General features: G+C 45.2%; 1 protein-coding gene across 3 annotated transcripts in view; it reads right to left on the minus strand.

The window, feature by feature from the left end:
• The window catches only part of GABRA3 (gamma-aminobutyric acid type A receptor subunit alpha3), a 168,764-nt gene that overhangs the window by 50,762 nt on the left and 105,823 nt on the right, over positions 1 to 12,179 (minus strand). For all 3 annotated transcript variants that reach the window (XM_069063057.1, XM_069063058.1, XM_069063056.1), the window contains exons 4-5: positions 8,875 to 8,942; positions 1,146 to 1,366 (exon numbers count right to left, since the gene is read on the minus strand). In XM_069063057.1, coding sequence (XP_068919158.1) covers positions 1,146 to 1,366; positions 8,875 to 8,942 — 289 coding nt within the window. The remainder of the gene's footprint in view (positions 1 to 1,145; positions 1,367 to 8,874; positions 8,943 to 12,179) is intronic.

Genomic DNA, 12,179 nt, shown 5'->3' on the forward strand with positions numbered 1-12,179 from the left:
TCTCTCTGTCTCTCTGTCTCTCTCTCTCTGTCTCTCTCTCTCTCTCTGTCTCTCTCTCTCTGTCTCTCTCTTTCCCCCTTCCCCATGAAGCATCTGCTGTCTGAGGAGTCAGGTTTCTTCCAGGATGACATAGTTGAAGGGTCCAGGAAAGCTAGGGTTTCCTGTAAGTGAAATTCCTTCCTCAGGATCACTGGAAGGGCACAAAAAGCCACAGTCTTATTTCCTCTCTACCACTTATCGTGGGAGTTAGAACTAGAAGGGCTTGGGGCGGCCAGGTAGCACAGCGAGTAAGAGCACTGGCTCCAGTGTTGAGAAGACCTGGAGATCGAATGAATCCCAGGCTCAGACACTTAGCACCCACCCAGAAACACCTGGCCGTGTAACCTTGAGCAAGTTACTTAACCCCAATTGCTTAGGGGCAGCCAGGTGGCTCAGCGAGTAAGAGCACCGGCTCCAGTGTCGGGATGACCTGGATCAAATCTGGGCTCAGATACTCAGCACCCCACATGGAAATAACTGGCCGTGTAACCTTGAGCAAGTTACTTAACCCCGACTGCTTTAAAAAAAAAAAAAAGAACTAGAAGGGCTTTTTGAAATGAGCTATTAACACATTCTTCCAGTCAAACTGGCCTGCCAACTATTCCTCATAAAAAAAAATCCCATCTCCAGCCTCCAAGCTTTTGGATAGAACATGCTTAGAATTTGCTTCTCCCTCACCTGGACCTCACAGAATGCCTAACTTCCTTCAAGATACACACCAGTCAGGGGCTACCTTCTACCTCCTACATGTTTTCTGCCCCTCCTCAGTTGTTAATATCCTCTTCCTCTTGATATTACTTTGTACAATTTCTTATATACTTTCTATGTCCTTAGTTGTGTGTCTACTGTCTCCCTCCCTCCGGGGGAATGTAAGCTCCTTGAGGGTAAGGACTATTTGCCTGAGTCCCAGCACACATTAGGTGCTTAAGAAACGTTGGTTGAGTTAAATTCAATTGTCACCCTTCTCAGCTCTTCTGATTGGGCGGGATGGCTCTTTGCATAACTTTAAGCCTTCCTATGTCCCATACCAAAGGTTTCCTTTCCCCCTCCATGTATCAGTCTCTGAAGGCTTGGGGAGGGAGAAGTTCTGCCCGGCATCCACTAACCTCATAGTGTAAAGAAGTGTCCCATTATCCACCAGCCTCAGCAGCTTATTTGGTGTGGTCATGTTATGGGCCACAGACTTCTTGCCATTGTGGAAGAAGGTATCTGGGGTCCAGATCTTACTGGCCAGGAGGTTGTTGAGTGGGAGGATCTTCATGGGACCATCAAATTTGAGCCGTTCATCATGCCAGGTCTGCCGGAAGAACACATCGATGGTATACTCCTAGGAAGGAAAGGAGGAGGCAAAGAAAGAAGACCAGGCTCTGAGTTCTCAGCATTTGTGATTTCTCATTCATAAATTCCAATCGATGCTTGTTCCTTCCACTTATCTCAGGTCAGCACTAATCTATTGGGTTAGTTTCAGGGGTTCTTTATGGCTTTTCAAACGGGAACAACTCAGATTTGCCCCCAGATCATGCAATTATGGACACGTTGACTCAGCCTTACCCTTTCTGGAAACTAGGTGGTGCAGTTGAGAGAGCACTAGACTTGAAGACTTGTGTTCAAATCCAGCCTCAGAAACTTGCTAGCTGTGTGACCCTGGGCAAGGGACAATCTCTGCCTCAGTTTCTTCGTCTGTAAAATGGGGGTACTAATAGTAGCTATCTCTCAGGATCAGCAGGAGGATGTGAAAGAATTCACTTAGACCTTCTCTTTTAGCCAATGGGAGCTTTTTATTTTACATGAAAAAGCATCACGGGCCTCCTTAGCAAGGAAGTTAAACGAGACCCCAGAGATTTGGGGAGTTCTGCTTATATAGAGAGGTTCAGGATGATGAGGTAATTTTTAGGGTTTCTTATGGGGGTTGGAGATTTAGGGACAGGATAAGTACAAACAAGGTGAGGAAGATGGCTGCTTACAAGGTGAGGAAAACTCATGACACAGGACGAGGAAGATGAGTGACAGGATAGGGAATGCAGGATAAAGGGGACAAAAGCAATCTTTTTGGTTCAAGTTGGATGGTATTTCAAGATAAGGGGGAAAGGGTGTTAAGACATCCTCAAGCTATAGCATCTCAAGTTAGAGGATGGGCTACTGATTGAGCCTCAAACCCCCTCGGGGGCCTGGGAAAGTAACTCTTAGTATTCCTTTTAACCCTTAGGGCACCGTTTGTATCCACATCAGCACCTGTAAAACACTTGGCAAACCCTAAATGCCCTATATTGTGATTTTGATTATGATATGCCCAACCCCTTTTAGCTCAGCCCATCTCCAATGGCCAATGCCCACAATCTCTCCCTTCAATACTCAGGGATCTGCCCAGTAGCTAGTGCCTCCCAAATTACCTTATAGGTATTTTCTATTCACTTACTTGTGTACCTGTCTCCTGCTTCCCTCCTCTCCCCCCTCCTCCCACTGATCTTAAGCTCCTAGAGGTAATGGACTATTTGGTTTTTATCTCTATATTTCTGGTTCCTACCCTGGTGCCTGAGCCCATTAAGTGCTAAATAAACACTCATTGTTATTCTGGTGACAGATAAGGTCTCATCTGCAGAGTAGAGTGCTGGAGGGCTTGGGCAATGAAAACAATTCACAAATTCAGTTTCACATACATTGATCAGATGCCTACTCTACTCAGGACACTGAGGTGGGGGGGGGTACAGAGATTAAAATTCAATTCAACAAGCATCTACTATCGTATTCCTACTACAAGGCATTGTGCCAGGTGGTCCAGATACAAAGACTGGTTTTTACCAATGGTCACCTCATCAAAAAGAATTCATAGAAGAACTTTGACCAGTCCCTGCCCTCAAGAAGGTTACATTGTACTGGAAAGCACAAAAGGTACATAAGTAAACAAGTGCCAAGTTCCTTCATAAGAAAGAGAACACTAATGATTGGGTGTGATCAGGAAAGGCCTCCTGGAGGAGATGGCTCAGAGATATGCCTTGGAGGAAGCTGGGAATTCCAAAAGACATTCACCTAGAAGTGAGAGGCTCTTCATATTCCCATTGTCCAGCTAGAGGAATCATATGTCTAGGATGGGGGGGGGACTTTATGAGGTATCTAGTCTTCCTCATCTTACAGATATGGAAAGGGAAGACCAGAAAGGGAAAGAGATTCCCTCAGGGTCACACAACAGCAGGGGAAGCTTCCTGGAGTAGTCAATGCCTGAGTACTGGGTTCAGTGATGTACAAAGCAGAAAATCTCTACATAGATACTTGAGAGTTGACTTAGTGCACACAATGAACCATGATGAAATATGGATTTTCCTGCAATGATAAGTCTTCTAAATCCAGAACAAACACTCTTGAATATAAAAAGTTTTGTTGGATTTGTTTTAGGGAAATTCAATTTATTTGTGACATGGCTAAGAATAGGGTCATTGTAGGACCCTGAGGATACCTTCCTTATTCTGCTGGGTGACAACAGCAACCTTATCTTGAGATGGGAGAGGCAGAGAATTGGGCAGAAGTCCAACCCTGGAAGTTGGCTCTGCAAACCAGTCCCTGCTCCCCTGGGTGGACAGAGAGGTAAGGCCCCTTTCTGAACAGTTAGAAGCCAACAGGCCCCCCAGAAGGATGGAGAGCAAATGCAAGTTTACAGTGTCTTGGGTACATTCTCTTTATGTTCCGAGCTATGGAACTGCATAGCAGAGACCTCTGCAGCCTCTCTCCTGGGGGAAAAGGACTGCAGATACTCTGCTATGCCAGTTTCATTATAGTGCTGCTTCAGCTCTAACGCGGCCTGGTGCCCCAGCCTCCGAGAGCCTGGTTATGTACTGCTGCTGGCCCTGCCTCCCCCCACCCCAGCATTCCTGGTTCCCTTATTTGGAAATCTCATTTCTTATTTTTTCTTGATGATTCAAATATCTCTAGGTATATACATATGGATTTCAAAGCACATACGCACACACACAGAGATCCCTCCTTTGCTCCCAAAATCAGCTCTTGGAGGGCAGCAAGGCAGGGAATATTACCTCCATTTGAAAGATGAGGAAATAATGGCAATGACAGTAATCATAGTAATGGCTTAAGGTTTGCCAAATACTGCCATGCATTTGATCCTCACAACAACCCAGGGTAGTAGGAACTGAGACCAGTCTAGTTTAGATGGCTTGCCTAGGGCCATATGGATTTCATCTCTAGTCTTCCTCACTTCAGTGCCAGCTCCCTATCTATGATGTCATTCTGTCAATAGGAAACAGAGGTTGGAGGGGTCAGGGTGGACATCCCCCTAGAGCACCCCCACTAGCATGGCTTGTGGGACTCTGTCCATGCCATATTGTGAAGTATGGACAACCCTACTCTGAAGACATGTGCCTCCTTCTAAATCAAGGTGCCAGAGATTAGAACAAAAGAAAAAGGGAAGGAAAGTAATAGCAAAGAGGTCCCTGGGGAGGCAAACCCTCCCCTTTCTTTTTTCTCCCTAGAGCAGGGGAAGGCTTGAAATTGACAAGCCAGCTTCCCTCCAATGGTCATGAGGCAGCCAGCTCATCAGTGTCAAGCCCAGGGACACCAGCAAATGCGCCCAGGGACACCAGCAAATGCACCCTGGCAATGGCCCCTGGCCACAGTGCTAACTTGTTTTTAATTAGCATTATTTTTCCCCCTTTCCAGTCCTCAGGTACTTTGTATACCATTTTATAAGCCCTTGTCAGATGAAAATGGATGTCATCTGATTGTTCTCTAGAATGACTCTGGTAATGTTTCTAATACCTCCTAATTTCCCAGGCCTCCATTTTATTTTCCTTGTTAAACAAGATGGTTGGGCTTCTGATTGGATTGTGGACTTACAGCATCACTTTGGTGCCCTATGTAACCCGGGAGGCTCTCTGTGGATCACTGTCAAAAGGCATTTTCTACCTAACAGATGTTTGAGTGGTACAAGTCCCCTCAGGGACAGGATCCTACAGTTTACAATACCTAAAGAAAACGTTCCACAGCTCTTCCTTGCTTACTCTGCCCCTGATTCTCCTGACAGTGTTTCCTTTGGATTTTCTGCCAGCTCTTTTTTTTATTTCAATCAAGTATTGAGCCCCTGATGGGAATGGGAACTGGTATGAAAAGGAGAAGGAAATTCCTTGGGATTGAGGAACAGGCACTTAGGTCTTCCAGAAAAGTCATTCCCAAGGAGCACTAGTCTTATCTAGGAAAGAAAGCAAGGGATATTTCACCTACCATCTTTCTACCTTCTCTCAGGATATTGAAAAAGAGAGCCTAATACAGTGTAGGACCTCTGACTGTGTGAGGATCCACTGACAGAACTGGGGAAGAGGAGATGTATAAGATCTGTCTTCAAGTATTTATATGGAAGAGAGATTGTAAATTTGTTCTGCTTAGCCCCAGATGGCTAAATTAGGAGGAAGAAAGAAGCTACAGAAAGGCAGATTTGGCTTTGAGTATGAGGAAAATTTTCCTAACACTTAGAGCTACCGCCAAGTGGAAAAGGTTGCCTCAGGAGGGAGTAAGTATCCCTCACTGTTGGCCTTCAAGTAGAAGTTGAATGCCTAGTTGTAGGGAATTATGTAAGAGGACTTTTTTTGAGTTGGTGATTCTATGACTGCATAGAGTGAGTTCTTCCTCACTGAAGGTTGATCAAGTAGATGCTAGATGTCCATTCACCGTGAATTCAGTGGAAGAGATTCCTACTGATACATAGGTTGTACTCGGTCACCTCTCAGGTTCCTTCCACATTCTTTGCTTCTGTCTATACAACTTTCAGTCAGCCAGCTGTGTGCTGTAAGGTCCAAACTGATCTCACAGCAACCCTGCTTAATTGCCAAATACTTGTGTCTACTTTCTTCAGGGACCTCCAAGTCACAGCCTTTTGGATGGATGGCAGTGGGTCAGGTTCCCACTCAGCCTCCATTGCCTCCTGCCTTTGGCGGGACCAGGTATCCCTCTGAGATCCAGGAGAGCACTTTTCCATGTAGAACAAGGTATGCCAGCAAGAGAAGTGCAATTAAGTCCAAGAGTCATTCCTCTCTGGAGCATCAATGAGCTTGGAGTGTCCCCCTACAACCCCCAAATAGCAAATTAGGAAGGAAAAAAGCCCCAAGCCAAGCCTAAAACAAGTGTTTTCTACTTTCCCTCCAGCTAGAGTTGCCCCATTTCCTCAGAGATATTGTAAGACTTCAGAGGAGCAAAAATAACTCTAGAGAGTTCTTTGTCCAGAGTACAGCCTCCAATTTGTAAGAGTGAGCATGTAGCCTTAGCTCAATCATGAGTAGCAAAGACAGAGAGACAACGGGAGCGATGAACTGTCATCAGGAAAATTGTCTGGCAATCAGAGCCGGCTGTCTAGATGCCCCGAGGTGTTCGTGGATGCCATGCCAAGGGTAGCTTTAGTTTCTTCCTCGTGATGAACCCTGCCACCAATTCATAGCAACTAGTCTGGAAGTCAAAAGAAATCCCTTGGCCTTTTCTGAGCTACATGGCCCAAGGGAAGTCCCTCCCCACTTGGAGGCTAGAAAATTGTGGAAGTCTCCTTCAGATTGGTGGGGGTCAGCATGCCTGGCAAAACTTCAAGTCCTTACAAATGGTTAGACAGAGTACAGGTGACAGGACTCCCAGCAGGAAATAAGCAGGCTTCCTTCCAGAAAGCTTCCTACCAGTAAGGTAGCAACCTCTTGGAAGGGAAGGATAGTGTCTGGTACTCTGGCCGGATTTTCCAAACACCTCACACTGTGCCAGGCACCAAGGAAGCACACAATGATCCCAATCCAACGATGGAAAGAACACTTAGCAAATACATGCTGCATCACAGGCCTTGTGCTTAGGTGTTGGAAATACAAAGACACAAAATGAAACAGCTCTTATCCTTATTCGGAGGAGGTGGGAAAAGATGCCTCAGTGTCACATAAACAGGTAAGCATCAGACAAGGTACAGTGTGATAGGAGCAAAAGAGAGATGCAGACCAAGGAAAATGGCAAAGAGAAGAATCCCTTCTGCTGGGCATATCAAGGGTGGTTTGGGAGAGGAGATGGCTCCTGAGCTGAGGCCCGGAGAGAAGACTCTGAGAAGAGAAGGTGAAGTGGGAGACGGAATGTTGAGTTTGAGAAATGACTGGTGTGGAGGGTGAATGAGGAGAAGAATGTCAAATAGGTCTGGAAAGGTAGGCTGAACCCAGGCATCAGAAGGATTAAGTAACAGGCAAAGCTTTCTGAACAATGAACTGATAGGGTGCCTTTGGAATATTAATTTAGTAGCTTGAGGAAGCTGAACTGGAGAGAGGGAAGCCAATTAGGAGGCTGTCATAATTGTTTGGAGAGGTGACGAGGGCCGGAACTCTGAGTGAGTGGGGGGAGGACATAGCTTGGAGAGATGTTGTGGATTAAAATTGACATCTTGGCAACTAATTGGATGTGGGGAGTGAAGGAGAGGGAAGGATCAAAGAGGATCCCAAGGTTAGGAGCTTCGGAGCCTGGGAGAACGGTGGGGCCCTCCCTAAGAACAGGGGAGTTAAGAAGAGGAAGCAAGTCAATTGCTTGCTGTCTATTCCTTAGTCATTCATAGATCAGGAGTCTCTTGGCATAGAAAGGGAAAGTATTCAAACACATGTATTGAGTGAGTTTCTCTGATATGCCCAATATAATGCCAGGAGACTAGAGAGAAGCTTAGGACATTGGTCCAGAAAAAAAGAGTTCAAAAGAGAAGATTCACAAACAATTATGAAACAGATGATGGGAGAGTAATCTGACACAGTGGGTAATAAGTACAAGGTTCTGGAAGTCTTTGGAGAAAGAAGAAATTCCAAGGGGACTAGAGCAGTCAAGGGGGCCTTGCTACCTGGGCTGGACATTAAAGGATAGCTAAGACCTGGTAACGTGGAGGGGGAATGGCAGGGCAGGAGCAAATGTAAAACCGACATTAATGATGGTTATGAAAAAACCCCAACATTTTTAAGGCATCTTTTCCAAATGAGTTTTAACAAGCAATCATTTTGTTTACATATAATCTTCAAAATTAGAGATTAAAGGATATTTTCAGTGAATACATCAGATTATAATGTAGCATCCTATTCTCACCCCGTACTTACACATGTTGTACAGTGGAAAGATTGCTGGCTTGAGCTGAAATCTCAACTATCCCCTTTAGGCCTCAGTTTCTCCTCTGTGAAGTGAGAGCATTAGACTAGCATACTTTCAAGATCTCTATCTATGATACTATGACCAATTAATGCTGATCATCCTAAAATGATGAAAGGCTGGTTTTCTATGAGCATGAAAAAAAAATGGCTTAATGTTGTTGCTTTACCAAATATTGGGATTTCTGTAAATTTGGGGTAAATGCTACTTGACATAAATCCATGTATGCATACTTAAATGATAGCTTAGTTTTTTCCTAGAGATAAAATGGGTATTAAATATGATCAGAGGTTCACCAATATCCCACATGTATTATAAATGTTCATCCAGGTAGGATCATAGGAATTAGATTTGGAAAGGGACTTCAGAAATCCGTTAATCCGACCCTTTCAGTTTACAGGAAAAAAAACCCCCACTGAGGCTCAGAGTTGGGAAGCAACTTGGCCCCAATGACATAGCTAGGAAGTAGCAGACTCAGTTCTTAAGAGTCTCAAGTTTAATGTTCTTTCCACTACCCAGGCAATTTCAGGGAGATAGTGAGGAACACGGTATGTCCAAAGGCTTAAGGAAAGGTAGATGGCACCAGCAAGGAGCCAAGCACATTGCCTGAGAGATAAGATCTCTTCAGCACAACCTGTATCCCAAGTTGCTATGTTTATTTCCCCTCTGGACCTTCCCTGGACAGGAAATGGTACTCACCATGTCTGTGTCGGAGACAGGGCCAAAACTGGTCACGTAGATGTCCGTCTTGACTTCAGTGACAGTGTCTGGGGCAGAGAGGAGAGAGAAAGCATGGTACCACCATTTAAGAGCTGTTTGCCTTGGTCTAGGGAGGCTTTTAGCACTTATTGACAGTCGTGTTCTTTCTTAGCAGGCCGAGAGAGTGCTGAGCAAGCCAGTCTGATTCCCACGACTACATCCTGAATGCTGGCCAGCAGTCATAGCCTGTCTTTGGGAAGGGATACCAGCCACGTGAGCCAACCCAAAGAAATCCCTCTCTTGCCAAACCTTGTCTCTCAAAGGACAGTGTGCCTACTGTACAACCAGATCCATCACCCTAGAGAGTGATTCTGGGAAAATCCAGGAGGATGGAGAATGGCCATGTTTGCTAGACAACTTGGGAAGTCTTGAAAATCTGCATCAAAATGAATGGGACCCAGCCTCAGACACTTAACACCCACACAAAAATACTAGCTGTGTAACCTCGGGCAAGTTACTTAACCCCAACTAACCCAAAAAAAGCAAAAAAAGGGGATCCCCCTACCTTGCCCTTTGGTCTCAAATTCCCAAATACCATTTGGTGTGATACTAGGCCTAGCCCAGAGTCATGAGATGAACCTTTGAAGGAATGGGAGAGCCTTCCCTTGCCATAGCCATCCCCAGGAGTTGCTACTCTGGGCCCAGACATTCCCCAGTAATTTAGGAGGTTCCCCAAAAGCCCACTATGCCCCAAGAACAACTAGGATACCAGCTGGTTTGAGGAAATCTTGGGGTGGAGCAAATGAAGGTGCAAGAAGACAAAACCTCTTCCCTGAAAGGCAATGTGATTCCCAAGCTATTTGCCAATCTCACCCCTCTCACCTAGGGCCATGCAGCAGGGAATGGAAAAGCAAGACTCTCCGCTCTCTAGTCTCCAAGCACCACCTGAGACAAGAGATATGTGCAGCCCAAAGGAGAGGAGAAACACAGAGGAGGGCAGAGGGGGCTGTTGGGAGAGTCTGGGAGTCAGCAATGGAAACAGAACTCATGTGTATTGCTTTTGTTTTTAAGAAGGGGAATCTAGAGAGGTATAATGCAAATCAGTTACAAACATGATAAAAAAAAGTTTCAAGGAAGAAAGGTTGGTGAAATTAGGGCATTTAGCCTGGGGAAGATAAGGCCTGGGAGAGAAGGGAAAGGAATAATCATCTTGAAGTCTGTACTGTCATCATGAAAGAGTTCTCCCAAATCTCCTCGAAATCTAAAGACAACAAAAATGAATAGACATAGTCTGGAGATATGAACAAATGGTATTCCTATCAACTAGGGCTGTCCCAATGTGGAATAGACTGTACTGCCTGGTAGTGAGCTCTCCATCACTGTAGGTGAACCCTGGGTGACCAGGAATGCTATGGAAGGGAACCTTGCTCAGGTAAAAACTGGAGTTGGCCTCTGTGGTCCCTTCCAACTTGGACATCCTATGATAATGTAAGTTGCACCCAAGGACCCTGACTAGGCATACAGTTGAACTTTTTGACTCTTAGTATGATGAAATTCTGAGCCCCAACCAAAGGAGATTTAAAAATGAAATAGATCACCATCTGTCTAGGCCAGATGATCTCTTGAGATCCCATCAGATCTATTATTAATGGCATTTCTCCTTGCAGATATATAGCTATGCAAAATATATCATCTCACACGATATTAATAAACATTTATTTAGTGCCTTCCCTCGCCAGCTGAACTTGACCGTCAGTTTTGTTTACAGCAAACTGCTTGAGTCACCATTTCCTCCTGTACTTTCAGGGAGTCCCAGTGGGTCCCATGGCCTACATTGGCCTCAGTGTTGGTTGAAGCTAGGACCAAAGGTGCTAGAAGTGGCTTGCTGGCTGCCTGCCTGCTGTCTCTCTTTAGGCCTGTTTTGGAAGGAGTCCTTCCTGGAGTGGATGCAGCTCTTCACAGGAGCCAGCCGGCCCCCCAAATCAGCCCTCAACTGAGCATAGTCCTTTTCTTACCAGGTATGTTGGCTGGGGGGCTGAGCAAAAAGTGATCAGTCCCTTAGCTCATCGTTACTCAGTTCTATTTCATTCCTTTCAACAAGCATCAGTAAGTGCCTACTATGTGCCAGGCACTGTCCTATATTCTGGAGAAATAAGGACATGAAGGAGAAGTCATCCCTGACCTCAAGGAGCGGATATTCTACAGGAATCTACACTTTGGCTAAGAAGAATGGACTCTCCTGATCCCTTCCTATAGATTTGGAATGGCCTATTAGGGAGAGCAAAGTTTTCCACCTAGAAGCCATCACCATTTTCCTGATCTTCACCACCCTCAGGTGCTGGCATCATAGAAATCAAAGAATATCAAAGCTGGAAAAGACCTCAGAGATCACCTAGTGCAATCCCTCATTTTACAGATGGACAAAAGCAAGACTAGAGAGGTTAAGTGACTTTTCCAAAGCCACCCTGAAGGTTAATGGAGGATCCAAGAAATGAAGTCGCTGGAACCCCAGCCAGGGATTTTGTTTGCCTTTTTACTGAGCAAAGCTTGTAGCTGCCTGATGGAAGCTTGGAAAAATAACTACTCCCATGCCTCTTGGCCCATTAATATGTGTAATATACTTTCCTCCAAAGTTAACTTGGAAGAAAAACAGTGCAAAGATGACCCTCTCCGTTTTACAGAGGAAAAAATAGACTCAAAGAAAATAGAAGATCTGCTGTTGGTTGATAAGCTTTTGAAGCAGGATTTGAACTCATATTTCCTGCTTTCCAGTTCAACACAATTTTTTGTACAACAGGCTACCTCGCTAGAAACCATTCAATGGGACCTGGCTGGGTGTTGAAAGCACAGACAAAATTCAATCATGAGTGCTCAAGATTATTGCACTTTCAAATGGTTCGACATCAGAAATGGAGGAGGAGGAAGACCACCATCCACATGGCCATGTTGAGTTGTTCTAGGTGTTTTCCTCTTCCTCCTCCTCCTGAGTAGATCTCCCACACGAGATCTGGGCCACTTCCTCCAGGAAGAGTGCAAGACACCAGGACCCGATTGCTAAGGTGTGTGTGCCTGCTTCTTTGAAATCTCTAGCCCACAGACACTCATTCTTTAGCATGTCTGTGCAATGGTCTTGTCTGAAGAAAAGTGTTGGCCATCCACAGTTCAACCAAGTCCAGTTGTTCTAGGTCTCCTCATGTTAGGGAAATCAACCTGGCCTAACGCACTAAGATTTTACTCTCATTACTCCCCTCATTACTCGCTACTGGATATCATACTCATCTGTCTACATGGCCCCAGTAGACTTG

The sequence above is a fragment of the Petaurus breviceps genome, unplaced genomic scaffold (assembly GCF_028583685.1).
Source record: "Petaurus breviceps papuanus isolate PSGF00001 unplaced genomic scaffold, PetGlider_PUasm1.0 90535, whole genome shotgun sequence".
Classification (NCBI taxonomy): domain Eukaryota; kingdom Metazoa; phylum Chordata; class Mammalia; order Diprotodontia; family Petauridae; genus Petaurus; species Petaurus breviceps.